We start from the raw sequence: 26,559 nt of genomic DNA, 5'->3' as shown, positions 1-26,559 counted from the left end.
TGGTTATTGGGAAGTATTTAGAAGTTTTCAGGGGGCATTTTTTCTGGTAGGGGGGGTGGGTCGAGGGTTATATGGGAGGATATTTCCATGAAGGAAGTTTTCATGGGGGAAGGGATTTTGCTATGAAGGGGGCGCCGGATTTCCCATCGTTATTTAAAAAAAATAATCAGAAATTAAATGTAAAAAAACAAGTTTTTCAACTGAAAGTAAGGAGCAGCATTAAAACTTAAAACGAACAAAAAAATATTAGCTATATGATTGGGGTCACTTTCTAGTCAATACCTCTCTCTTTAAGCCAAAGATTTTTTAGTACTTTCATAAGAGCTATTTATTCTAATTAACGGCCTTTGTGATTAAGAGGTTATTTTTAAACAATTTGAACAAAATTCAAACTTTAGTTTAAAGAGCAAGGTATTGACAAGGGGCGAAACCCCCTAATATACGTAATAAAAATCGTTAAATTAGAACTTCGTTAAGTGAGTTATTTCGTAAGTTACGTATATTTATTACTAATAAAAACGTTCGTAAATAAAATTCAACAAGTTTCGAGAAAGCCATTTAACCAAATGAAAGTAAAATTAATATGCAAATTTCGTTTTAATTATTCATGCACGGTGAGCCAAAATTAAAAACTGCATTAATTAAAAAACGTTCACAAAGGAAATAAAAAAAACAAGTTTTTTTTAACTGAAAGTAAGGAACGACGTTAAAACTTAAAACGAACAGAAATTATTCCGTATATGGAAGGGACTGTCCCCTCCTCAACGCCTCGCTCTTTACGCTAAAGTTTGACTTTCTCACGACTCAGTTTTTTTTAAAAATAAAATTTTGTTTTAATTGCAAATTTTTTTAATTAACTTTAACGAAATTCACACCATCAGATTCAGCTTATCAACAAACATTATTAAAGAAATTTCAAACTCCTATCTGCAAAAATGGGGAATTTTGCATTTTTAATTAACTTTAGCGAAAATTACACCATCACATTCAGCTTATCAGAGAACCTTAGTAAAGAAGTTTCACGCTCCTATCTGCAAAAAGGTGGAAATTTAGATTTTTTGATCGGAAAAAGATCACGATTCGTGCCCTCTAAAAATGGAGGGCAACTAGACCCCCTCCCACACTCATTTTTTTTCTGAAAGTCACCCAGTAAAAATTTTGAGACAGCGTTTTTGTTCAGAATAGTCAACAAGCTAATTAATAAGTATTTTACGATAACTTAATCCCCCACAGCTCCCATGGGAAGGGCTGCAAGTTATGAACTTTGCCCATTGCTTACATATTGTTTTGGTTATTGGCAAGTATACAGACATTTTCAGGAAGGATTTTTTTTCTGGTGGGGGTGGGGCTGGAGGAGGGGGTTACTCGGGAGAATCTTTCCGTGGTGGATGTTTCTTTGAGGTAAGGGACATTTCTATGAAGGGGGCGCCGGATTTCCAACCATTATTTAAAAAAGGATCAGAAATTAAATTAAAAAAAACAAGTTTTTTCAACTGAAAGTAAGAAGCAACATTAGAACTTAAAACGAACAGAAATTATTACGCATATGAGGGGGTTGTCCTCCAAGTCAATGCCTCCTTCTTTACGCTACAGTTTTTTTAGTTCTTTCAAAAGAACTATCTATTCTAATTAAACGGCCTTTGTGATTCAGGGGTTTATGTATTAAATTTTTTTTTAAACTTTTAACGTAAAGAGCGTGGTATTGGCTAAGGGGAGAACTCCCTCATATACGTAATAAAAAAAAACAAAAAAAAACAAGCAATAGGGCTCAATAGTAATCGAAACTTTTAAAAACGGAATTTTGATGTCAATAAATGTATCAAAAGAATGGGCTTATAATGCTGATTCTAAATATATAAATTTTATTAAGTTTAGTATTACTCATCAAAGGCTACGAGCCTGAGAAAATTTACCTGATTTTTTAAAGAGGGAGGAAACATCCCCTAAAGTGAAAGAATTTTAATGAAAATTCTTATTCAGCGTATCACAAAACCCTATTACATAGGCTTCAAGCTCATATCTGCAAAAATCTGCAACTATATCTACAACGTATTTTTTGCCACAAGAAAAACATACGAATATAGAAGTTCGTTTCATAAGCTAATTTGTAAATTACATCATAACCAAATTAAGAGACATCCATTTAGCAAAAGAAGAGTAAATTTTGATTGTAAATTTTTTTTAAGTATTCAATGACGGTGAGCCAAAATAAAAGCAGCATTAACTAAAAAATGATCAGAATTTAAATAAAAAAAAACAAGTTTTTTAAACTGAAATTAAGAAGCGACATTAAAACTTAAAACGAACAGAAATTATTCCGTATATGAAAGGGCTGTCCCTCCTCAACGCGTCGCTCTTTACGCTAAAGTTTGACTCTGTCTCACAACTTTATTTTTTAAAACAATAAAAAACTTTAGCGTAAAGAGCGAGGCGTTGAGGAGGGGACAGTCCTTTTCATATACGGAATAATTTCTGTTCGTTTTAAGTTTTAATGTCGCTCCTTAATTTCAGTTTAAAAAACTTGTTTTTTTTATTTAATTTCTTCAAAGAGACGATATGAATGAGGTGCATTTTATGATACTATTTTTTATTTTTTGTCAAAAGAAGGGGATGGTTCTCCCCTCCTCCCATGAGCAAAGGTCTGATGCTCAATTTTATAATGACGAGAAAAGGTCCCCCTCCCTTCTTTATCAGATTGGTCCGACAGACCATCCTGTTCTACTTTGGATGTGGCCTATAGACAAAGCGAGCAATGAAAATTCTCTAAGTCGCAGCGGTAGAATACTTTGTGTGCATTGGCATGGTCAGTATTTTTAATTTTTCCAGTATGGGAGGGCGGGTCTGGCTAATACTCTCTGTTTATATCCAATTTGCAACAACGTTACGCAGACTGTATGAAAAGTATTAGAAATTGTGGGGAAAATTATATGATTCTTGAAACCTTGAGAATGACTATGGCCTGTGGCCCACTTGCGCTTATGCTTGACTTATGATGTGCAATGATATTTTTCTATACTTAATTGCTTAATTTTGTATAAATAACACGTTACATAAATAGTGAATCATACAAAGTAAATACAAAGTGAATCATAAAAATAGAAATAAGTGAGATTTCTCAGTATCGTGGCCTATACAAATAGGGCAAGTTCAATGTTCGAAGAAAAGGAAGCCAGCGTCAACCCCTTCATATTATTCTTTTTATTATATTTTTTAAAAGAGTTCAAAGCAAGTGAATCTGCTTACTTTCATAAAATTTTAGGCTGGATTCAAATTAACTTAGGCCCTTAATTAAAATTCGAATTTCTGTTTGCCAGTACCGCACTGTCAGAGAGCATGTTTCACTCCCTATTCAAACCTAGTTAAAGTTCAAAGATTTTTCCTCTTGTTTGTACATTACTACTGCTACTAACAACTCTGTGCAGTAGCCACATAAAGCCAACACAGCGTAAAGCCCTGTCAGTTTCGTGGCTATATTCAGGTCAGTGGCTGTCAGACGCAAGTTTGGACCGCAGTCATTAGAACTTTCTAGGCATGGTGTTGTCCATTGCGCAGACACAATAATTTTGTTTGCCATTAATTTGAAATCTTTTGGTACGTAGTTAGAAAACTATGCTTAAATCTTGGTGGGTAGAGGGGGTGGGTCCTTTGAATTCAGGACATCTCCCTGGATCCCCCCCCCCCCGACCTCAAAATTTTGTTCGTAATGCTTATAGTTTTGATATGATTCGCCTTTTTGTTTTTCTACATTGGTGCACCCCTCCTCCCTCTCCGAAATAAATCCTAGCGTACTTAATCGGTGATGGTTCATGAACATTGAGTTGTAAAAATGTGTAAACTTGGTTTCAAGGACTGCTGAGTATGCGTGAATTGAAGTCGCTTGTCCTATATACTCTGCTTTCTGGAATCACAAGAAATAAATAGAAGATAATATATAATTCGATAATAACAATTGATATTAACAGAGAAATAAACTAGAAAAAGATAATATAATTTTAGGGATGTAAGGAATAAGGTAAGAGAAATACCTTGTCTTTTCTTTTGAAGTAGAATGGAAGGTCTAACTCGGTATTGTTAACTAAGCAAATACTGATGTGTCTCCCGAATTATTTTATGATCCACTACACTATTTTAGACCGGGCTTAAAATTAAGCCTGTTTTTTAGATTAAGCTTAAGAGAAATGATTAGCTACTTACCTTTATAATAATCTGTATTTTAAAGCCTATTAAAACCATATACAAAAAAGACAAATACTAAAGAAAAATTACACTCCCTTTGACATCCTTCCCATCAATACAAAGTCTCTTACTGCCACAATATAACGGGGAGTCCTAGACCTCATTAACTCACAAAGCAGCCTATCCTCCCCATCCTGGATAATTGATTCCCTTAAATGAGAGAGTTGCTTACACCGGAGGAGGAAAGGGCTCAACCCATAATCATTTTCCTTACAACCTTACCATAAATTGAAAGACAATTTGCTTGAATCTGAATCCAAATCCTCAGATATTTAATCTTTATTAATTAGTTAATTATTAATTCGCCAATTGAGATCATGTAAGATGAGGCTTAAATCAAGCATATTTTTGTAGACTGATTCTAAATAATTTTCATTAATTAATTTAACTAATTAATAATTAATCACCGAGTAAAATCAGTCACTACGCCTCTTTAGACTGGCTTAGATCAAGTCTTTTTTGTGAATAATTTTAATAAGAATTACTATCTAAATAAATTAATTACTTAATGATTAATTTGCCAATTAAGATAAGTCACTACACCCTTTTCGATCAAGCCTGTTTTGTAGAATTCAAAATAATTTTCATGAATTAAGTGTATTAATTAATATCAATTCACTAACTAAGACAAGTCACTACACTGTTTAAAAAGGGACTTAAATCAAGCCTTTTTTTTGTAGATTAATTGTAAAAAAATATCATTTGTTCCGTTAATCATGATTAATTTACCAATTAAAACAATTCACTATACCATTTTAGATAAGGCTTAACAATACTGCTGAGAAAAGATGTACTATTAAGTTAGCTTATTTAGAAAAAAAGAATACCTTAGTATTCTTAATATTATAATCATTTTATTTTATTTCAGATCAGTGCTACAGATCGAATTCAAGAGCCTTTCGCCCGAGTTCATTATTACCTGTTCTAATTATATTAATAATTCCAATTCTAAGGTGATTGAAAGCCTAAATATGGAGAAGAAGCAAGTTATCTGTGATATAATTATGGAGTATTTTTGTGGCAATATCTAGAAGAACATTTGTTTTTACTCTGTCAAGACCTTATTTGGACCTATATATGACCTGGAATGACACTGGAGATATTATTTGAAGTTTTAGGTTAAATTTTAGCTTAAGAATTGAAGAACATTTCCTGTATTTCTAAGTAAGAAGTTCATATGTGCAGAATCCTGAAACAGAACCAAATGACCTGAAATTTCTGTTACCCTGTTGAGCTGCACAGGGGGACTGGTAATTCTGCTTCCCACGATTGAGCCTGGTACGAACTGCAAAGTTTTGACTTCAGGTCCTTTTCATTAAAAGGACCTTTTATAAATTATAAGCATTAGGTTACTGTCCATTCCTTATCATATTAAGAATGGCGTCTCTGGATAATTCTTGTTTTGTGTATAGCCTAACCATCTATATAGTTCTTTGTGGTTAAAAAATACCAGAAGTTAACTAAGAATAAGAAATCTTGTATTACGTATTTCTTCTATAGTAAAGCAACGTAATTATGTTAGTACGTTAGTAAACGTAAGTACGTTAGTAAAGCAATAGGCGCGTATGCAAGGGGAGGGGTTGTTATGGTGTGTGCCACCTCTAAAATCTCATGATAATATAGCTTGTTCCGTGCTGTTCTTAATTTGTTGTAAATTCCAACTTGTTTTTCTATTTTATTTCGAAATCTCCATCCCCTTCCCCCTGAACGTTGTAGGCAATCCATTCTCCATCGAAATAAATTGCTTCGTTCTTGCATAAATGGTAATAGTAATTATTAAGTAAACGTAGATAGCTCTTTAACTTTGGTCTGGTTCTTCAGTATCTCCAACCGTTTGGTTTAGTCCTTCAACATATGACCGTAGTTGCCATTATGCCGAACAATACCTCCAACCGTTTGGTTTAATATACCCCAAAGAATTTTAATTTTTGCAATTGTCTTTAAAAAATTCTGTGTAAAGATACAGACCCAAAAAATGTAAATTAAATGATGTGCCTGATGATGGTTTGTCTTGCTGATGTGGTCTGCTCACCATCTTTAGACCCAATAAAACCTGGCACAAAGTCACAATTTGCAAATTGTTTGATTTTACTAAAGACAATGAAGGCTAGTATATTCACCAACACTGTACGTTTCAGATTCATATCCCGAATCCGTTTTGTAACACAAAAGCAAAAAATAAAAATAAGAATTAACTAGCAGAAAAACGATGGAAATAAAAACAAACAAGGTCATCTTATCTAAAGTGTTTTTCTTCTTTTACGCGACTTAAAATTGGTGTTCTTTTCTGTCTTTCTTACTTTTTCACATAGCAAGGTAATTCTGGGTGGTTTTAAATCCAAAATATATGGCATCTAGTCATCATAATTTTCACTGTCTCTACAAAGTTCTCTCTTTACATGTTCTCTTTTTATTTACATTTTCTTAAAGTTCTCTCTTTTCATTTACACTTTTGGTATTCCATTAATTTGATATATTTAAGTAATATTTGTAAATTTCTTCTGATTATATTAAGTATTTTAATGCTAATTATAAAACTGAAACATAAAAAAATGAAAGATGCTTTTATAGAGGCCAAGCTCATTGAGTGGTTTTATGCAAATTTTTTAAATGCAAAAAATTAAGTCGAAGAGGTAACCCTTATTGCCGTTTTACCTACTCGCAGACACAGTAATTTTTATTACTTACCCTTATTAAGATAATTTTATATTTAACTGTTCATAATCTGATGGCTGAAGGTTAAGCCCCACTCCATAGGCTAAAGGCTGATTTAATTTATTAATTTCTAGATTAGTTATCATTCATAAAGCAATTTAAAAGGAAAAAACGGATAAAAATTTTAATTAAAGTAGTTAAGAAAATGAAATATAAAAATATCATCCGAATTTTTATTTTATATCTTATATTATTTATACGGTAAACTAAACAATAAAAAAATTCATCCTTTCTATTTCGTAGCCTTTTTCCTTTTATTTTTTGCTGTTCTGCTGATAAAGATATATATATATATATATATATATATATGTATTACAAGTAATTACTTGGTTAATTTGTTAACTTTGTTATTTAATTTGTTAAAAAAGCTAATACGGTGACCAAAGTTAAAAAGCGCTGAATTACACCAATGATGGTTTTTGGAAGGACTTAGGCCAGAAGAATATTTTGAGATGTTTTGTGTTGTTATTTTTCAGTGTTTCATTGTTGATTTAGTAAATACACCGAAGATTATATCTAGCTTACTAAGAAAGGCTTGTGCCATCTCACAATCAGGAGCTGGTTGTTAAAGGTTTTCAAATAAAAATAATATTATTGTTCATACAATTGAAAACTAACTGAAAGTATATTCTTGAAGTGCCTACCAATAATAGGAAGATTTTCTGCCAATATTTGAAGGTAGTCTTGGAACCGTATAATAATTTGGGGCACAGGCTGCCACTAGACATGGCCCACATATGATACAGGCTGATACGGGTGATACATATGATACGTCTCTTAATTGGAAGGAAATCGTTAATTCCTTGTTACAAGTTCACCGTTAAAAGTAGTCCAGTACCATAAATTATGAAAGTGCTACTTCGCAATAAGAAAAAAATCGGTAATTTATTATAATAAAGTTTCAAGTAAAAATTATGTATAACAAGTTAAAAATATTGGGAGCGTATCTTTGATACTTTTGCAAATAATAGGAAAACTATAAAGAAATAAATTCAAATTCAAAAATTTTAAAATTTAAAAATTTGAGGTAAATTCAAAAATTTTAAAATTAAAAAATTTGAGGTAAATTCAAAAATTTAATTCGGACAAGGACTAAAATTTAATGTTGGCTACTCAATGATAGTAAAATCGTCGTGTCACGTTGAAACACCAAAACTATAGAACTGTTGAAAAACAACATACCAAGATAACATTATGTTTTTATAACAACATAACAATATGTTGCTGCAACATAACAATGTGTTGCATAGGGAACATAAGTAACTAATGTCACTTATTATAATGTCATGTATCGTGAAAAGACTTTTCAAGTCTTTGCAACTTTTCTTCTATTGAGGTTTTTTGTTTTAAATTTTCTTTTCTTGTTCCAGGACTATTTCCTGGAAATTTTAAGTTCCCGTATTGAATAGTTTCGTTGCAAATTCAGTGGAAGGGAAAAATTGAAAAACCTCGAACTTTGAGTTCAAAATTTAAACGTTTAGATGTTGTGTTATTTTTATCAGCATTATCAATTTAGTTTATATAAAATAAATCCACCAGAAAAATAAGGTTAAATTTTATTCTAGAATGCTGTATAATTATTACGACGTTAAACACATGAAAAATACCACCATTTACCGGGAAAAAAAAATGTGCAGAATTTTATGTCTTGTCACATTTTTCGAAATTTTCTCTTCAACTGAAACACTTAGTGTACTTTTTGGTTTAGATGCAATCCCCTGGTGACAGGGATGTTCTAAAAAAATATTAAAAGTTACTAGCGTAAAACTTATCTAAAAGTTTCTAGCTTGAATAGTTTAGCTGCATATTCAGGTGAAAATATTAAGAAAAGCATTTCACTTCAGAGACAAACATTAAAACAGAAAATTTTACTTTATGTGTTTCAGCATCTTCAACTTGGTTTCTGCTTATAAAAAATTTGCTTTTAAAGGGATAATGTGAAACGTTAGTTTGAGAGCATATTTCTTCTTATTCTGATAATAAACAAATGAAAAGAAAAAATGAGAAAAAATGGACTTTGTTTTATATCTTATCAATTTTTTTAAATTACCTCTTCCGTTGAAATATTTTGTGTATTTTTCAGTTTAAGGTATTTTCCCGGTTCCAGGACTATTCTCAGAAAATTCCAAGTTTCATAGTTTGAAGAGTCCAAAAATTGAAAACCATAGATTGTTAGTAAAATGTTATCTTTCACCTGTTTTTCCTTTCAGTGACATTAAGCAAATAAAATCTAATGTCAACTATCGAGAAGAAAAAGTATACGATGTTTATTTACATTGTAAATTAATTTTCAGTTATTTATAATCTTCGAGGTAGGCTATATGTAGGCTGTTTACGTCACTAATTTAAGCTATGCAAAGCTAGAATAGTCGAGAAAAAAGACTCAGCTTTCTAAAATTGGTGATATTCCAATTTGATTTGATTGCCAACCTGGTTAGTAACTTTTATGCTAAAACCCTAACAAAATTCGCAATTACCATTTTGTTTTTCTGCTCATAGATTGCCATGTAGATTACTATTCCTTCGATATTCAAAAAACAACCATAGTACCCGGTGGCGGATCCAGGATCTATTGGGGGGGGGGGGCAAAATAGGTTGATCCGACAAACTTGCGTTAGGAGCATGTTTAATTAACACAAACTTGCGTTAATTAAGTAAATTACACTACTTTAGACAATGTTGGGGGAGGGGCCTTCTGGATCCGCCATTGATAGCACCTCTAACCATTGTCAAGATAATTAAATCTGAAATATTTCTCATATAACAGGATCAGGTAGACACATTTTTAAACTATTTTTCTGATTTTATTCAAAATTTAATCTACAATAATCCAATCAATCAAAGTGTAAAAACAATAATTATACCACCTCTTCTTCTATTTTAATTGTCTTAAACGATGGTGCGCATTGTATATCACAATCATAACGTACAAAATTTAACGTTAGTCTTTTTAATGTAACTCCATTTTATCAGATGACCTACATAGTGTTGAATACACAGTACACCAAATACGGTCAACGTTACGCTTAAAGAAACGTCAGTTATTTTTAAACTTCATTTTATATACCTCGTAGTAAGACGTACTTTTATGAACAAATTATAATACATAACTTGTTTGCTATTGCTTACTGCTTGTTTTGAATATCAGTGGAAAGCAAAGTTGAGATAGCTAGCTTGCAAAGATTGCCATCTATCTTTATCGGTGATAGACGATTCTCGTCTTAGACTTAAAATAGATGGCGCTAAAAATTGATTGGGATTTTATTCTTTTACAATTTTAATTTTGTGCGTCGCCTGAGCTTAATTTAGTGAAAATTCATTATGATATTAGTCTGATTTTTTATTCAGACTTTTAATAAGCTTAACAAGAATGGGAGCATGAAAGTTACCCACCTTATTGGCACCAAAGCAAAACTGGAATGGTGCTAATTATTGAAGGTAATTTTAATTTCTGGTGTGCGTTGCCTGAAATTAATTACCCGTAATTTTATTTTTTCATTTTGTATTGTTTATATGGGATCAGATGGTTAGTTTTAATGCTATTACGGATATTTTCAATAAAGTTCTGGATTGTATATCTTTTATTTCCTCTGCTATAGCCTACATTTAGTGCGTATATTTTTTGAATCGTGACTTTGGGTGACAGGTTTAAGAGGTTGGAAATGGAAAAAAAGCACAGGTATTTATATTTAATTTTCTAAATTTTTCTCTGAGAGGTTCTTTCGGATCCACATTTTAGAAAGGATCCCTACATTGTCCCTACCTATTTAAAATTATAGTTATAGCGGAATGTATTCCCTAATCTTGTTTTTTTTTTCTCGCAATATTGAATTTTTCTTACTTTGCATAAAATTGCAACAGAGCAATAAAAAAAGAGACCTTTAATAATAAATTTAATCCTTAAATTGACAAATATGTTAAGAAAATAAGAAACTACAAGCAATGAAGGTTTTTTAATAAAATTATTCTTACTAGATATATCCGACAGTTTTTACTGGTATTATAGATATTTTCTATTATATTTTATAAATTATATTGATTTTCAATTCGGAACAACACCCATCCTTAAGGACTAACACCGTCCTTGGTTCCTTCAAGGTCTTCGGATGTTGCAAATTCTGCATTGCAGAAATTTTCTATGGAGTTGGTTTGGTGGTACCCTCCTCCAAAATATAACCAAGAATTGATAGAGACGTTGCCAAAACTTGTATTTTGAAGGACACAACCGCAAGTGCAGTATCGCAGTAAGTGCAGTACCATTGTGCAGTATCGGGCGGAAAATTGTCTCCATTAATCGCTGAAAAGACGGTGGCATATTGCACAACCCTAACGGAACCCACTAAATCGGAATAAACCATAACTGCAAATAAAGCTGTCTTATCACGGTCAGACTCCTTCACTAACATTTTATAATATCCTGACAAAAAGTCCCTTGTGGAAAAGACCTTAGAAAAAGACATTCTATCCAACAAATCCTGAATTTTTGGTAACATATAACTGTCGTTAACCGTGTTTTTGTTCAATGCCCTATAATCAACTGCCATACGCCACTCATCGTTCTTCTTTTTGATAAGAATGACTGGGGAAGCATAGGCACCATCACACTCTTTTATGATTCCAGTATTTAATAATATGTTGACTTTTCCTTAATACTGGTTGTAAAGTGTACGGACAATTATAGAGACGGCTACGGACAGGAGGCGAATCACTTGTATTTACTTTATGTTCAACTAAATCAGAACTTCCCAAATGTGTTTCATGTGTTGCAAATATATTGTGGTGTTTGTACGCCAAGTCTAAAAATAGCTCCCTCAAAGCCATAGACGGAATATGGGACAGTTCAAACAAGGTGGAAAATTCTACCCGACTGAGATATTTAGGCTGTACTGGCAACCTAACTTTTGATGAATCAGAACCATAAATATTGTTGACTGCAGCACTTACATGATTTACGACAAATTTTTTATCTAACACTAACTCCTCTGATAAAACTGGAAGCATATTCCCAAGGTACTTATTTTTTTTCAAGATTGAGAAACTCCTCTGAATCATTCATGATCCATATTTTGAAGTATCCATCAATAACATCTACTTAATTGATCCTCTGTCTGAACTTTATATTCAGGTTCTGAAGCGAAAAATCCTAACGACGGAAATTAATGATAACTATAAACACTAGAAGTACTATGCACATTCTTAGTCCTAGAAAGGTAAACTTATGCCTGTTTGACTGACTGAGGAGGAATAATAAGCCTCTCCGAAGACAAAGGAGACCACCCTTGTATATCTTCAACCATTTTCAATTTTGACCCAACAGCTTGAGTCACTAACACCTGAGAGCTATCGTTTTGAAAATTTACCGCACAACAATCCCTATTTTTCAGCAAAACAGCACAATTAGTGGATTCAAAAATCTAGCCATTTTCGACCATACCCTTAAGACCAATAACCAGCGGATATGGTAATCCTGGACAAACAGAAACTTCAATTCTCACTGATTCATTTGCCAAATTCAAAATGAGAACCGCGCGCGCGACAAACGAAAGAGGATTCCCGGTAATACTTCCGAAAGAGCCATATTGTTCATTGTTTTATAATATACATGAAGTATCTAATTTCCTAAACACAGATTCCCTTATAAGAATACGAGAAGCTCCCGTACCAAACAGAGATACTAAAGGATGACCATTTGCCAAAAAACATTTTACCATCGGAAGCTCCGACCAACTTGAACCATAAATTTCGTTCATGCTAAGCCGAAGGGATGTTGCAGGTTTTAGCTCTTGGTGGTCACGTTTCAAACCTGCATCTAAACATAACCTCTGGAGTTTAAACTTCCAGTCAAGCGGACTCGACAATTTTTCTTAATGTGTCCCATTTCGGAACAACAAAAACATACTATACTATCTTTAGGCCTATAACTATGCCTAGCTGCAATGGAGGGGCTACCGTTCGAAAAAGCAGGAACTCTTTTTGCCCAAGGATTTTGAACCTGCTTGGCTTGTTGTCTTGTTTCGGTGACGTGAACTAGGTTGCCCGCGAGATTGAAAAAAATCTGCCTTGACGGTCCCTAAAACTCCTATTACCAACAGAATTTACTTCACCCTCTGGACGCAGCTTAAGGGCAGCCTCCACTTCTTCTGCTTTTGTTAAAATTTTCTACGGCATGGTCAAAATTTTCGGGTTCCTTTTGCAAAACTAATCTGGCTAATTTCTGAGGCAGGTCATCAACCAGTTCATGCAATAAAACAGCATTTGAGACATCATTCCAAATTTTTCCTTACACGACTCTTGGACCTTCGAAAAATAATCAATCAACGACTGATTTTCCTGATGGACCACCTTGCCATGCTTCAATTTTCTGCTTTGCGTTATGCAAGCAAAACGGGCCTCAAAACCAATTCGAAAGGAACTAAAATCATCAAAGTCCAAAACGGAAAAATAAGAAAAGGCGTCACCTTCTATTTTCAGGCCTAAAAGACCCTGTAATTGTTTCCAGGGAATAACCCTGCTTAGAGTTCCCACTTTCTGGACAAATTCACTTGCATCATTTTTACCATTGTAGCACGGAAGAGGATCTAACAATTTGAAAAGAGTTTCTGCGCTGATTATTTTCCTCCATTTTTCCTTCTTCCGTCATTATTCAATTTCAAAACTAAAATCAACTTTTAACTAAATTTTCAATTGACGGTCATCTAAGCGAGATTCACAAGAACGAGATAAATAAAAAAAAGACAAAAAAAGTGCTAGAATATAATAATCTTAACCAAAATTCAAGAATCGCAAGAATAATAAAACAGAAAATAATAAAATAATTTAAATATTAGTCAGCTAGACCAAAAAAACCTGACGGGCCAACGTGCGCCACAACTTTAATAAGATTCTTAATCTCCCACCGAATTTAATAGGTTATTATTTAATAAATGCCTAGTAACCTAAGCCACAATTATTCCTAACTTTCTTCAGAGGCGCTTACCCTTCAGGCTCTACCGCACAGGTCTATGGTCAAGCTATGTAGCCAATAAAAATATATAATGTTATTTCTTGAATAAACTAGCACAGAAAAGGGATACTCAACCAGGGCCGGATATGTTAGCAATAATTGTGTATGTATGTATGTATGTTGTCGACAACGGCTCCATATTTTTTCGGGAAAATTAGTATCTTAAGATATTCTTGCATAAAAAGTGATTTAGATAGGTCAGAAGTCTTAGAAAAATAGTTAAGAGCCTTAATTTTAGTGATAAGTAACTTAATTAGAAATGATTACATAAACATTTCTTATGGCATCATATAAGTATTTTCTTTTATGATTTTATGCATGACATAGATCGGATGGTTAAGTTTCCAACCCAACAGTTACTTGTACACTTTAATGTATATTGGAAGGGCCATAACAATAAAAATTTGCAGTTGCAGGTACTATAAAAGATGATTCTTTGGAACCAACACCTGAACTATCAAACGTGATAAGATGTGAAATTTGACAACCAGGACCATCAGTTGCGACAACACCAATACGGAGAGCTAAAGCAAAGACGACTGCTAAATTGTCTGAAGTAATCAAAATCCAAAAACGTGTCAAAAATGACAGTAAAGAGCAAAGACGCGGGCGGTTCGAAGATATGCGAAAACAACAATTAGAGTATGTTAAAAACAAAAATGAAGAGCAAAGACACACGCGGTTAGAACACATACGACACCGAACAAGTGAGGGAGTCAAAAATGAAAATGAAGAGCAGCGACTCAATGAAAATCAACCTGGACAGCGAAAATCAAAACGTGTCAAAATTAAAAATTATAGCGATGATGATTGAGTTTATATATACGGCAGGCTTTTAAATATTTGTTCTCATTGTCATCTGTCTTCTATCCAAGGTTTTTGCCCCAGCAAAGCAAGAGGTTGATTTAAATCATCCTCCACTACTCGCATTTTCATGTAACCTTTAGCATAGTTGTTTGTGTCTCGCAGTATTTCTTCCAAGGGATCCATTGGATTACAAGAGATCCCATGATTTAAAGGATATGCAGAGTGTTCTTTAACAGATTCATCAGGTATAAAAAGTACATTTGGCCATATGAATGTGGTCAAAATACGTTCAGGGGTCTACGATGGATGTGCCACTAAACTGATTATGAAATAAATTTGTCCTGCTATTTTGAAGCTGAACTGCGACTATTGATGGTTTGATTATCGCTTACGTTGAATGAAGCTAAAGAAAAGATGAGTTCAAGTTTGGTATTTGTTTGTGGAGCTTTTTAAAGAGCAAGTTAGGTCCTATAAGAGGCTAAACTCAATCAGGTGGAAATTGTGGAGGCGGTAATGCAATTCAACCAAGCAGGCAGCAAACTCCAAAGAAATCATCATTATTGGCTACTTTTTCTGTGGGAAAATTGAGGACTCCACAGTGAATACATAGTTAAAGGGTCCCAATGACTTGTAATTAACACTTGCGTAGTTTACGTTATCTTTGTAGGTTTTTACTGGGTTTTGCACTACAGTTTGATAGCATCGAAAATTGTGATGCCGCTGTTTTTCTAACTCTAACGTAATATTTCTTTCTTCTTCACTTTCATTTTGGACTTGTTCTGATTCTCGCTGTCACTTGTCTTCTAACAGCACAATTCTTTGTTCTTCACTTCAATTTTTGGTATGTTCTGATTCTCGCTTTCGCGTGTCTGCTAACCCTAAAACTCTTTGTTCTTCGCTTTAATTTTTAAAATATTCTGATTTCCGCTGTTGCTTGTAATTCTCGTTACCGTTTATCTTCTAACTCCATATTTATTTGTTCTCACTGTCTTACATCTTCAAACCACATATTTCTTTGTTCTTCATTTTCATTTTTAATTTGTTTAGGCTACATCACCGAATGTTAGTACATGAATTTACATATTTCTAAGCATTGGTTCTGTAAATTCTTCTAAAACTGTTTGAAAATCTAATTTCCTTGCATCTTAACTTAATCTACCCTGATTCATTGTTCATAATAGATTGTTCTCTATTGGTTTTAGCCTGGAAAATGATCTCTCTCCAGAAGAGACGCTTACTGGAATTGTTAAAAATATTTCACAATTTCAAAACAAAATTGTTCACTTTGATGACAGCGTGGGTCCCCTTCAAACGTGAGGCCCATTGGGTCCAGTCTCCTTTATCCGGCCCTGTACTCAACATTGTTCAATATGAAGCAAATATATCCATAAACATCCAATGTAAGGCCAAAATGTATACTGACTCATTCAATGAAATTCCCTACTTGCAAAAACTGCAAACGACTGTGCATCAAGCTACGCCCGGAGCTATTTATTACGCCTGTCGTCTGCAATTAGGAAGTACAAAAGAAGAATTTATTCCAAACGAATACATTTAAGAAAAATATCTGTAAGTTATGAAATTTGGCTATTGTTTACGTATATTGTTTATTACTGGGAAGTATGCATACATTTCTTGGGTGGGGGGATGGGGAGGGTGAATTTCCTGCTGGGTGATTTTCCACGGGGAGAATTTCCCACGAGAAAGGAAGCTTTCCAGGCAAAAATTCACACTGGGGGTTTTTCCTTTGCTGACTCAGTTTTACATGTGGAGATGTTGATGGTAATTTTCCGGGGCAAATATTTGCTGGGATTTCAGTAATTTGATACATTTTGCCCCCATAGATATTGGAAAATACAACCCCCTTCCTAAATTTTCATGAAATTAGCCTAGTTGTGTTAGCCAGAAGACAATTTACGAAAATTGATAGGGAGCTGGGAGGGGAGAATGCAAGAAGGAGGATAGCATGCATTGAATTCAAGGTTATAGACCCTGAAGATTATTAATGGTACCTTTAACATTCTTCCCCTCCTTTCCATTCCAGAAATGGCACCCAAAGTGTTATTTTTGAGTGCCAAATGGAGAATTATGCTGGTTTTATCATTTTAAATCTATAAAAAACACATAGATATAAAATTAGCATTCAAATGAACAATAAGCAGTTCTTTATGATATTCAAGTGTCTCACTAGTAGTGGAGAGTAGCCTAATAAAAGATACATGAGGTCTTCCCGTACAAAAAAGTGAGTTTCTTAGTTGTTCAAGGTAGGGGGTCATCCTTATTCTGAACAGGGTTTTCGATGATGCTCATTCCAATGCCGCTGAGGCGTGACCAATGCCGCCATTGTCAAGAGGCTCCAGGCTCTGTTCGGAATTCCTATAAATTTGTTTTCGCTATAAAATTTCCTTTTATTATTCCGGAATCAGGTACAAATAGAATTTTTTCCAAAAGCCAGTTTTTTCGAATATAGTTTTAATCTTTTGGTCACTAAGGGCTGTCATTCACTCTTTACAAATTACAGCTATTGCTGCAAGTACAACCATGAAAATCCCTCATTTCCTTGATTTATTTTGTCAAAACATGCGGGTATGGAACTTGTAGTCATAATAGTCGATTTCTCTTACTTTATTCTATAGAAGCCCTTAATTTATGACTGGGTTGATCTTGCCTGAAATAATCACCTTAGTAAAGAGTAAACTATTTTTTGAATTATTTATGTCCAAACATGCGGGCATGGTAGGCTACGTATAGTCATAATAGTCGATTTCCCTTCTCTATTTTATAGAAGCCCTTAATTTATGACTGAGTTGATCCTGCCTGAAATAATTGCTCGAGTAAAGGGTAGTACATAGAATCAAGCTGAAGGATTTAACCAGAATTTATTGAAAAAAAAAACTTGGAAGTCCACAGAAAACAAAATTATAGTAAAACGTCATAGACCAGTCTAAAAAGTATAAAAAGCATCAAAGGGTGCGTGTTATGAAAGGTGAGTGGGTAAAAAGGGTGAACATTCTGATGGGGTGGGTGGAGAGCGATGAAACTAAAAATAAACTGTTGCTACAGAACAATAATACACTTCAAACTAAAGGAAAGCTTAATTTTGGCATCTTAATGATTCGCATCTACTTTAAAATGTGCTTTATCCCTTCTCCAAAAGGAACTCCCCAGTTTTTGCGGCAAACGTGAACCGTTACAGGTTTGTTCCCATTCTTGCCTGGAACATGTTGAATTTCCATTTGGCAGTCATATTTCCACTGTTTGCGGGTATTCTTCTCTAGTTCCACCATTTCATCTGGATGCTTTATACCTTCTTCAACTTTTTTGGGTTTTGGAACATAATAAGGATTATCCTCACAATAAAGTGTTGAGAGATGTGGATTGATGTGACACAACGTTTTAGTTTTTCCTGGATTTTTGGGATCAAACCAAATAATACCACCAGTGTTTGAGACAATCGTAACTGCAAAAGAAAATGTACTTTTAGAGTACTAAAGAATGAAGAAAAAAACAAAATAAACATAAAATACTAAAAACTAAAACATACTAAAAATAACAAATAGTGACGAAGACCACGCTGCCTTTCCATAATAAACAACAAGTGAAACAGTAGTGATTTTTTTTTATATTAGACAGTGGAACGCAACTTTAAATGAATATCTCGACCCTATATCCAAGGACCGTCCTCAGCAAAACAAATGATGAAAAAGCCAATATAAAAGAAAATTACATTAAAATTCAATCGTTAAAACATTTTTTTTTAAAACGGCCCTAGCATCATTACTTCAAGGAGGTTCAACCAGGACTGGTACATCAAGCGAAATGAAAAAAGATAGTTCATTCAAACGGAATAAGAAACACTTACAGACAAGCTCTTAAGGCTAAGCTTGCCTTTTTGGTAGCCAGCCTAGAAGGTCTGTCCGTAACAGGTTGAGTGAAATTCTTTATTGCTTTTTAAATATAATTAGTTAAATAATTTCTAATCAAATTTGTAAATAAGGCATTAAGCGAATATTCCCCCAAATCTCTATTTAAAGAAGTATTACTATTTATTTTTATTTTAATTTCCTCTCGAACAACCTGTTTTATGCCTAAATCCTGACTGTTTAAACCAGAATCAAAAGAAATATTTGTACTATTAGAATTTAGAGCTATGTCATCTAGTTATGTCATCTTTCTGTTGTTGTAGGCGCTTTTCTAAATTTTGACGGGTTCTACCAACATAAAAGTTGCCACAGTCACATTGTATTTGATAAACCCCTCTTTGGCAAGTAACTGGGGTTATATCTTTACCAGAGTTTAGGAGAGTCATGATTTTGAAAGATTCATGATTTTAGTATTTACCAATAATTTTAAAATCATGAATCTTCTAAACTCTTCTAAATATATAACCCCAGTTACTTGCGAAAGAGGGTTTATCAAATACCGTGTGACTGTGGCAACTTACATTGGTAGAACCCATCAAAATTTAGAAAAATGCTTAAAACAACACAAAGATGGCATAACTAAAGCTCTAAACTCTAATAGTACAAATATTTCTTCTGATTCTGCTTAAGTAGTCATATCTATGATAATCCTAGCCATAAAATGCTTTTTGAAGAAACTTCCCTTATTAGCAATGATTTAGGCGTAAAACATGTTATTCGAGAGGCAATTAAAATTAAAATCAAAATGAATAGTAATACTTCTTTAAATAGGGATTTGGGGGAATATTCGCTTAATGCCTTATATACAAATTTAATTAGAAATGAATTAACCAATTATATTGGCAAACCAGTAAACAATTCCACTTGTAGGCTGGCTGCCAAAAAGGCAAGTTTAGCTTTCAGAGCTTGTTTGTAAGTGTTTCTTATTCCATTTGAATGAACTATCTTTATTCATTTCGCTTGATGTACCAGTCCTGGTTGAACCTCCTTGAAGTAATGATGCTACGGCAGTTTTGAAATGTTTTTTTTTTAGTTTTAGCGATTGAATTTTAATGCGAGTTTCTTTTATATTGGATTTTTCTTCATTTGTTTTGCGGAGGACGGCCTTTGGATATAGAGTCGGAATATTCATCTAAAGTTGCGTTCCACTGTCTTATATAAAAAAAATCCCTATTGTTCTACTTATTGCGTACTAAAAATTAAATATTAAAAACTAAAAGAAGCAAAAAATAATACTTAAAATAGAATATTAAAAACTAAAAGTGAACTGCTGTAGTGACAGCTTGAAAAGAACGGTCTCTATGGCCTTCACATTTTATTTTTCTGTTCAAAGATCCAAAGAAGAAAATTTGAAAATAAAAATTTTTAGTGTGGACTTACATAGTTTAGTTCCATTTTACTTTAAGAGCAGAATTTCAACTAAGAAGTCTTCACAGTGTTTCCAATTAAGAAGTTTTTGGAATTTTTTGCATAAAATGTTTGTTAAGTATTTGTTATATATGTGATCGCCAGTATCAAGCGATTTATGTCTTTCTGTGGGCAGCCACTTGGATTAGTGTTACATAATTTTGTAATTATATGAACTGAACGGAAAAGAACATGTCAATGCCAAACATTTTGATTCATAATCTTTTGAACAAGATTAAAAAACATATATCTAGGGATTTCTCAAATTACACAAATTTACAAAGTAGTTATACTAACTATAGGGGGTGCATCCAATTCAAAACCTGGTTTTGCTGTAAAAGTTTTTTTTTTTTATTTTGAATGAAAGAGGTATGAACAGACGTGTGGATGCTGGAACCAACTTTTATGTTTATACTAGAAAAAAAGTACAATGTGAAATATCAATCAAATACCCTCAGATAAGTATAGTCTGTGGTTACACGTGCTAGTGCCTAGTTCAACACATTATTGACAAACTCTTGATTTGATTCTGTCTAAAATTGGACGAAAAATGACCGAAAATACGGCCAAAAACATTAACAAATGTCCGTGCCTCAAGGTTTTTTTTTAATTAATCCCTAAAACTTTGTCCAGTATCTTCTGATTCTTTTTTTATGCTAAATCTACCTTTAAAAGAATACATAGGTACTTTATGTCGAAGACTTTCACGTAATCTGGGATTAATATCTTGCCTAAAGCACGCATTTTCACATGCTACTTTGAGAACATTGTGTTTCTGTAAAAAAAGGATCTTTTACTTTTGTTGTCCTTGCTCTATTTCTGCAAACTTTCTACAGTCATAGGCGTAGGTAGCATCTTGTTTGGAGGGAGGGGGCAGCCAATTTTGTAACGGAGGGGGGAGTTAAAGTTATATTGACAATTAACAAATTGCTGCTACCAAGTTCTATCTTAACTTTTAAATTCTTTATATGTTAAATCATCGATTAACTACACCATTAATATTTTTGGATTATATCCAAATCTTTTCTGGATGTTATGGATGGTATTTGCCTACCCTGAAGAGTGTAGTTAAGCGGGGCCTCCCCTACGCTCCAATGTTCCAAGGTGTCGGCGTGTAGTGCCAATACCTTGGAATTTAGCTTATGTTTTTAGTTTAACTTAGCCTATGTGTCAACATTTGTCGGCACACTAAACGATTTTGTCGGCATATTCTTCATGGCGGTTGACGTTTACCCCCCCCCCCCGGCGATTACCCCCCCCCCCCAAGCGATTACCCCCCTCTCCAGTGATTACCCCCCCCCCCCCGTGGAAAATACCCCCCCCCCCCCGGAAAATACCCACCCGTGGAAAATAAGGCTTTCCGAAGTTGAGAATTTTATTTCAGTTTTATTTTTTTTATTTCCGTAGGGGGAAGGAATTTTGGTACTTGTGTATTATGCGCCACTCACTCAAGCTTACGCTGTGTAAAACTCGAGAACAAACCGGTTCCTTCGTTAGTTTCTTTCGTCTCAGCATGAGACAAGACAAAGACAAGTGACAGAATAGATGGGAAATATATAATTTGGGCAATACATTTGCACATAAGAGGGGGTGGGGGGGGGGGGGGTAAAGTGTTTGGAAAGTTTGAAGTCAGAAAATAATTCTTTCTACGTATGGTCACTAAAAAGTTACAGAAAAATAGTGAGGTATCTGGAAATTTTGTTAACTAAAAAAAAAGTATAAAGTAAATGTAACCTTTTATTTAAGTATTTTTTTTCCAAGTGTTAAGTGTTTTTTTTTCGTGACCGTTTTTCCAAGTAAGTACTATTATTAGGTTAATGTAGTGTTTCATTTAAGTGTTGTATGGATGATCGCTGATCAAAGTTCATGTTATTTGTGCCTTTTATTTATGTTATTTTACTATGTTCATGGCCGTATAGTTTGGCTTTAAAATACACTTCTTTATCTATCTATCTAATATGCAGAATAATTGTACCAAACATATTTTGCATGCAGAGACGGTATACCTTACCCTGCCCCTCTAATATGCAAATCTATAGCCCAAATTTATTTCTAAAGTAACGAAAAAACTAACGAAAAAACTGGTGTGTTCTCTAATTTTAGTACTAAAATTCGTTCCCCCTACGGAAATAAAAAAAAACTCAAATAAAAGTCTCAAATTTGGAAAGCCTTAATTTCCACAGGGGGGTATTTTCCGGGGGGAGTGGTTTTTTAAGCAGGGGGTGTATTTTCCGGGGGTATTTACCGCGGGGGGTTACTTTAACCGGGAGGTATTTGCCAGGGGGGGATATTTTCCGTGTTGGGGGTATTTTCCGGGGGTATTTTCCGGAGGGCGAGGGGGTAAACGCCTAGAACCTTATATCCCCCCTCCAAACTCAAGCCCAAGCTGCGCCACTACTTGTAGTCATTTAATCTATCGCATCTATGCTCATCCCATAAGCAAGAACTTCGAAGAGTTCGTGTTCTTTCTTCTAAAATAAAAACCAAAACTCCACATTTTGGTGATAAAAAAAAATTCTTTACAAAAAACAAAAGAACGTATTAATGTTTACAGTTAATGTTTTGGCTGTAAAAATTTTTTGCTTTCTTTTTTTATAAACGTTATAGCCTACTCAACACGATGAAAAAAGTACCGAAAGTGTTTGGCAGGAAAATGGAATGCAGTTTATTGCATAACATTTCTGTAAAGAAGGAGGTTCTGAATAGATGGGGATGGAGGAGGAGTGTGCGTACTTGTGTTGGCCTCAGGTGCCTCGGTGCTGCATTGAATTATTAATAGTCTCTCAACTTCATGAGGAATAGTGTCAATATTGCTAATGATTTTGCCTCTTTGGGTTTTAAATTATGTAATTCTGTACCTGACCCCAATTTGCAGCCATATGAGAATTTGAGAAAACGACTTGCAGACGGAACAAATGAGCATATTCAAGTCACCAGGGCTGTATCCAGGATTTTTGTTTTTCGAGGGGGTGTTTTACACAAGAATTTTTTTTCGGGGGGAGGAGTTACACAAAAACGCATAAAAAATTTGTTTACCTGAATATCCATTTTTGTTACGTTTTTATGAGTCAGACAAAAATTTTGGAGGGGGGGGGGGGTTCAAAACCCCAATCCCCCCCTGGATACGACCTCGCAAGTCACATTTATAAAAACTTCAGAAATATTAAAAAAAGCGCTCCGATAGAACAAAATACTTGTTGACCAAATATACGAAAAAAATCACTTTAAATAAAAATAAGGTTATTTATAACGTATTTATATTGACTGGATTCAAATATCGGAAAAATAGCAACAAAGACAAATATCACAAAATTTAATACGAAAATATAGTTCCTCAAAATGCCCAAAAAGTAATTTTGATCTTTTTTGGCGACATATGCGACAAAACTGATGTTGAACTAAAATCAAGTTGGTGGACTGTGATGAAAAAGTTAAGAGCAGTGGCTAATTGGAGAAAAAGCCAAGACAAATAGTCTCAGCTAGAGGCAAAACTGAAATAAGGTTTTTTCAAAATTGTATAAAAATGATATCATTTCACTTCTTGATATATTTTCTTTCATCCATCCTAGGGCAGAACTAAGGCAGATAGTCATGGAATAAGGGAAATTCAAATAGTCTGCGAGTTTCTATGAGCCATTTGAAGGCAATTGGAGACCCCAAATGAAAGATTTTCGAAGATTTATGACTGACCATGTCCACGGGACTTTGAAGATAATTGGGCAAGGACTTTAAGATTATTCTCATTATATGAGCTTTGCCTACAGGAAAAGCGTACTGGAATTGCAATGGGGATGATCGCAATTTTTGGGCTGACTCATGACGGACAATGTCCATTGAACTTGTATGCAAAACAGGGGATTGGATTTGCCTAGAGTCACAGGTGATATGTGACGTAAGCCTAATAGGCTCACCCGCCTAGAGTCTCAGGCCGACTACTGTGTTTTAAGATTGGCACATGGCCGACAAGTCCCATGGACTAGCAGGCGAACGGGGGGACCTATGGTTTTCCAAATATTTGGGTAAACGACACGGTTAAAGGGAGGGAGTAACTATGACATTCTTATTAGACAAATACTTGTATGTCAGCTTTTGGAGAGGCACGCCCGCCAAGAGTCTCAGGTATCAGTCTCTTTAATATTTTTATTAAATTAAAAATATTCCCCCCCTCGGACCCATCTATCTAACAAAACAAACATACAAAGAGCTGCAATTTTCTAAGATTAATTTTTTGGTTGTTTCAAAACTATGAAGTTTTTAGGGCAGTACCACATATTGGTCTGTGTTGCCAGGTGGAGCCATAAAAACAAATAAGTAAAAATAGTTAGTTAAATTTAACAGCGGTTTTGTCGACAAAATTCAAATACAAACAATCTGTTGATGCTCAAAGACAACAAATGCTAATGAAAGCTATGCCTTCTCAATCTGTTGGGTCCCAAATGTTTGAGCTTGATGTTTGCTGATTCTGTACCCACGTTTTTGTTGTTGCTGTTTTCTTGTTATTTTAAATTTGGCACCCGCTACTACCAAAAAATGCATTACTGCATGTGAAGTTTTTCTTTATTAAAAATGGAATCCCCGTCTGTTCTGAATTTTTTTTTTTATAGATATGGCTGTGTGAAATAACAAAAATATATTAAATTTATATTTTGCTCTCTCTGTCCTTGGTATTTTAAACAAACTGCATCACCCTATCCTCAAATAACTGCCATTCTTCTTGATTTTAGCTGTATCTGGTCAATCTCTAGCCAAGGATAATTTACATCCTTAAACTACAAAACAGCCATAAATTCAAAGAAATATTCTGTGGATGATACAAATAAAAAGGACCACTAGCTCCATGAATTTACAGTAATTATTTTCAATATTTGTAAGCCTTAGACCTCTAGAATGATGTAGCAATAATCGACTAGACTATTTTGCCACGTTGATGCAGCTAGATTTACATTTAGATTTATTGTATAGTGGGTCCATATGGGACCAAGGTTCAGTCTTCAAAGGCCTATTGCCACCACATTCCTAAAAAACAAAAAAAAACAAAAAAACAACTAAGTATCGTCTGGGGAAATCCGCAAAATAATTAGATTCCCTCACCCTTGTTATATATCTTGCCAGCTGTCAGACTCTTCCCTCCCCTATGATACCCTCCAGCTTGACATTCAAAAGATAGAAAAACTCCAGCCGGTGTCTTCTCCTAGCCAGACTATCTTCAATCAGATACCTCCTTGCTTCAATGGGTATCTTGCATGTAGGTAGGGTCTGCTTAAGGAATAACGATGGCACTGTTTTTCTCGTCAGAATTGTAGCTTCAGTGAAGTAACCATGTAATATGGTAAATCCTGTACTCTTCGGGCGATTCCATGTGCCGTTTTGGGGACATCGTGTCTCGGCAGTTTTTCTTCTCTTACCAGTGAGAGATACCAGAAAGTTGTGAACATATTTAGCCTCATTTGAAAAAGAAGAAAAGCCTAGTTTTGCTTTTCCAACTTTTTTTTTTCACGAAGGAGAAAATAGAAGTATTTCCTCGTGTATCCCTTCCATAAGTGTATCCTAATAATTTGTTTTCTCTTAGCTCTTATTGTTTCCTCTGTCATTTCTTCAAGAGGAGACCTATCCTTTTACAAAAGAGAATTGTTTTTTACCAAAGAGAAATATGCTCCTTAATGAAAACGGATTGAAGCCACAGAGCTTCAAATTTGATTAGCCAACTTGAACAAGTTGATAAAAGTTCATCCCCGTACTTATGAAAAAACATTTAAGTTGACACTTAATTCTACTCAGAAAATTTCTATCTCAAAGCTTAAACTCAACGGAATAGCAAAGTGTAGCAGATGAGTACACCCCCGTCTTACTCCTGAACAAGTTCTGTTTTTTTTAAAAGTACTACAACATAAATAAAGCGTTGGAAACTTACGCAAAATAACGACAAATGCAAAGAGAACTAGATGTTTCTTCATCATGACTGCTGTTCAAACTGTAAAAAACTATTCAATTTCTGGCTTTATATACCCCAAAAATTAGTCAATTACATTTCAAGTCACGTTCCATATTTACCTAAGTCTCAAATTTCAGGAAGTATTTTCATGTACGTGTTTTAAACTTTATTTTTTTTAATGCGCATTTTCAACTGCTCACTTTTTTAAGAAGTAAATATATTTCTAAAAGAGAGAAATTAAAGTAAAATTGTTTCACAGAAAATTCTTAGCGTGAAAACAAGCGATTCATATCTTTTTATAAGAATTTAACCCATTTTAATAAATTATGAATAGGGATAGTAAGTAAAGCTTGTCGATAGTTAATGATGCGTTACAGATAAATTTTGTCCGTGATGTCTGAAAAAAATTATTTTTATTGCACTGCTGCTATCATTAGTAGGCTGAAACTTTAAAAAACAAAAACTTGAAACCAATTAAAGCAAAAAACTTTAAATCAGAAATATTAGAGCTGATTCCATCGTTTTTTTCCGATGTG

The 26,559-nt window shown here is 34.0% G+C and overlaps 2 protein-coding genes across 2 annotated transcripts in view; one reads left to right on the top strand and one right to left on the bottom strand.

Annotated features, from left to right (window-relative positions):
* Window positions 1–10,520, top strand: part of LOC148947324 (uncharacterized) — a 39,413-nt gene extending 28,893 nt beyond the window's left edge. The window contains exon 5 of the mRNA XM_089096574.1: window positions 5,105–10,520. Within this exon, the coding sequence (XP_088952700.1) occupies window positions 5,105–5,193 (89 nt within the window). The 3' untranslated portion in view covers window positions 5,194–10,520. The remainder of the gene's footprint in view (window positions 1–5,104) is intronic.
* Window positions 10,521–17,714: 7,194 nt separating this feature from the next.
* On the bottom strand, window positions 17,715–26,045 carry LOC148947323 (uncharacterized). Its single transcript, XM_089096573.1, has 2 exons — window positions 26,003–26,045; window positions 17,715–18,221 (listed from the first exon to the last, which is right to left on the bottom strand). The coding sequence occupies exons 1-2, from the start codon at window positions 26,043–26,045 to the stop codon at window positions 17,884–17,886; spliced, it is 381 nt and encodes a 126-aa protein (XP_088952699.1). The 3' UTR covers window positions 17,715–17,883.
* Between the last annotated feature and the right edge of the window lie 514 nt (window positions 26,046–26,559).

This window comes from Artemia sp. Qi Xiang Cuo, chromosome 11, assembly GCF_049724085.1.
Source record: "Artemia sp. Qi Xiang Cuo chromosome 11, ASM4972408v1, whole genome shotgun sequence".
In the NCBI taxonomy this organism is placed as follows: Eukaryota; Metazoa; Arthropoda; class Branchiopoda; order Anostraca; family Artemiidae; genus Artemia; species Artemia sp. Qi Xiang Cuo.
Note: the sequence above shows the minus strand (reverse complement) of the source record. Positions and strands in the feature narration are given on the sequence as shown.